We start from the raw sequence: 2,762 nt of genomic DNA, 5'->3' as shown, positions 1-2,762 counted from the left end.
AGAAGTAGAAAAACCAGACATTCACAAAATGTTCTCACTATCAAAAGTCGTGCCATAAAGTTCGTACAACCTACTTTTGATAAGAAACTGAAAAAGCATGCATGCTTTGACAAGTTGACTTTAACCAACGGCTGTTACCTACGACAAGACTAATAAGATTCGAAGATCAAAGCAAAGTACTATCTAACATAATTTTTTTGAAATCCTATATATTGAATAATGTCAAAGAAAAGAGCAAGAGAATAAGAACACGAATACGAAAGAAAAATTTGTGAAGAAAAGAAAAAGAAAATACTCTCAAGCTTCATAGAATTAAAATCCTAAGAGTCTATTAGATTGAATTGTATTATATACACATCCTCTCTACGAGAGTAACGGTCTAAGGACTTGTATTTGATTTATTGATATTACTTTTATTAAGAGCTGATCTTATTAAAATGTTGTAGGCAATCCATTTAAACGATTGAAACTATTTGTTTGAAAACTTATAGTTTGAATAGTACTTTCAAGTAGAACATTTAACAACTTATATAAAATCTTTTAATCCTTGAGAAGTCTGTTAAATTATCTTCTTTGCGAAAAATTTTCCTATAACACTAATCACCCCCTCTAGTTTCTTCCAAGTACATCAATAACATCTAACACTTATTTGTCCTCCTTTTCTAGAATTTACATGTTTCACAAACTCCATTTATTTCATCTTTACATGCTTCCGCCTCCAACACATGAAGTCTCCTTCAACTTGCTTGAAAAAGGGTTTCTATCATTTGGCACCAAACCTTCATATGGATCATATTTTATCCTTTAGGTCATGTTTCATCATTGGTGTCAATTTTGCATATTAGTGAAGAGTGCTTTGGTTCACTTCCATTATTTGATTTTCGAGTAAGTCATTCTTGCATCATATATACTTTAAATTAGTTTTATTTAGTCAATATGAAACTTTTAATACCAACAAATTTACTTTTGTGAATAAAACTAGTAAAAAAAATCTATTTTACTAACACTTCCATAAAATTTTATTAATAATTACATAATTTCTTATAATAAATGAAAAAATACACATAGTCAACATTGAGGTTACAAACCATTATAATATAAATGTAGAGAGTAAACATTAATATCATCTATCCATCTTTTACTTGTCTGTTTTTTTTTCATGTTATTATTAACATTGAAATTAATGTAATATTAACATCACATGATACAAAGATTATTAAAAAAAACACAAAATAGATATAAATTAGAAGTTTGTGTTTAACATTTATACATGAACTCCACCTAAGGTAGTTTTTTTTTCATTTTTTTCTAAGAGAGTTTAATCATACCCAAATATTTATTACACGAAAAACATTTACATAAACAGTTGACCTAACATGCAAGCTATTAATTTTGTATTAAGTCCCACATTAATGCACTATCTTATCTTGTCCTCAACTTTCCTTGATCTTTCTTCGTAGACTTCAATCCAAAGATTAGAAACCCACGCAATGCTCGCAGCAATGGCCACCGACACTACAACGACCCAGGAAATCCAAACCCACGTGGCAATAAAACCCTCAGCACCTCCACCTGAGTAAAACGCCGCCATCCGGAAAACAACATACGGCCCCAACAAACCTCGTACCACAGAATACAAGCCATAAAACGGAACCGACAAAACACTAGCCACACTCGCCGCGAACTGCGCGTCCTTCCGACGCGCCCGGGCCAATGCCCACGCGTTCTGCGGCGCGCTGGTGACCTCCGCGATGGCCAGGAGTGTGAGCACTGCCACGGCCCCGTGAACCGCCACGTGGCGGCACGTGAGGATGACGAAGAGCGTGGCGAAGTGGTGGAAGACGAACGTGAGGTCTCCGCTGCCGGTGAAGAACGTGGCGAGATGTACGAGGTCGGCGGCGAAGTAGGCGGCGCTATAGTCTAGCACGAGGTTCTGGAAGTTCGTGTTTGCGGCGGCAAGACTGCGGTTTTCAGCCGAGAGGACGGCGGCGACTGCGAGGACCGTAGCCGGGGTGCCGTGGAAGAGGGAGATGAGGCAGCTGGAAGCTTCGGGTCGGATCTTGGGGCTCCATTTGCGGAAGATTATGAAGTAACCGAGAAGGTAAATGAAGAAGAAGAAGGTGAAGAATTTGTGGACGTGGTTTTCCATTTGCATTAGCTTTTCAGAATTGGTAGAGTGAAAGATGGTGCATTTAATAAGGTTTTGTAGAGCGTGCTTTGTTGTGTTGGGAAAGAAAAACAGAACTGGAATGAACAGGGTGGTGGGGGAGGATCAACGGTTTTATTTTTCAAGTTAGATACAAAAAACGAATTCCTTTGTTTAGGTCTTTGGTGTTGGAACGGTTTGATTTTGCAAACTAAGACATTGTTTATTTTATATAAACTACCCAAAAATTATTTTTATTAAATAATTCAACTTATGTTTTAATTAACTATCTTAATTTAAGATTTCGTTAGTATAAAGTTGTTATTAAGTAGTTATTTACATGAAACAAAAAAAAAAAAACTTCCTAATATTATCTTTTTCTTATCTTACTTTTAGAAATAACGATATATTAACAACTCGTTTTATCCTTTACCACCACTTATAACTTTTTATTATCTTTATTAAATAATTAATTTGGATTGTAATTAACTTATTATTCTTATAGTTTAATATTTTATTATTAAAATGTAGTTATTATATGATCGTATAAAAGTTAATCAGTTGTCAACCTATATATAATAATTTTATTTTTAAACACCTGAAACGTAGTATTTAT

At 34.6% G+C, this 2,762-nt stretch overlaps 1 protein-coding gene across 1 annotated transcript; it reads right to left on the bottom strand.

Moving 5' to 3' along the window:
• Positions 1 to 1,214: 1,214 nt before the first annotated feature.
• On the bottom strand, positions 1,215 to 2,372 carry LOC108345181 (TLC domain-containing protein At5g14285). The gene has a single exon (XM_017583761.2). The coding sequence runs from the start codon at positions 2,153 to 2,155 to the stop codon at positions 1,418 to 1,420; it is 738 nt and encodes a 245-aa protein (XP_017439250.1). The 5' UTR covers positions 2,156 to 2,372; the 3' UTR covers positions 1,215 to 1,417.
• Between the last annotated feature and the right edge of the window lie 390 nt (positions 2,373 to 2,762).

The sequence above is a fragment of the Vigna angularis genome, chromosome 8, assembly GCF_016808095.1.
Source record: "Vigna angularis cultivar LongXiaoDou No.4 chromosome 8, ASM1680809v1, whole genome shotgun sequence".
Lineage (NCBI taxonomy): Eukaryota > Viridiplantae > Streptophyta > Magnoliopsida > Fabales > Fabaceae > Vigna > Vigna angularis.
This window is presented reverse-complemented; position numbering and strand designations above follow the sequence as displayed.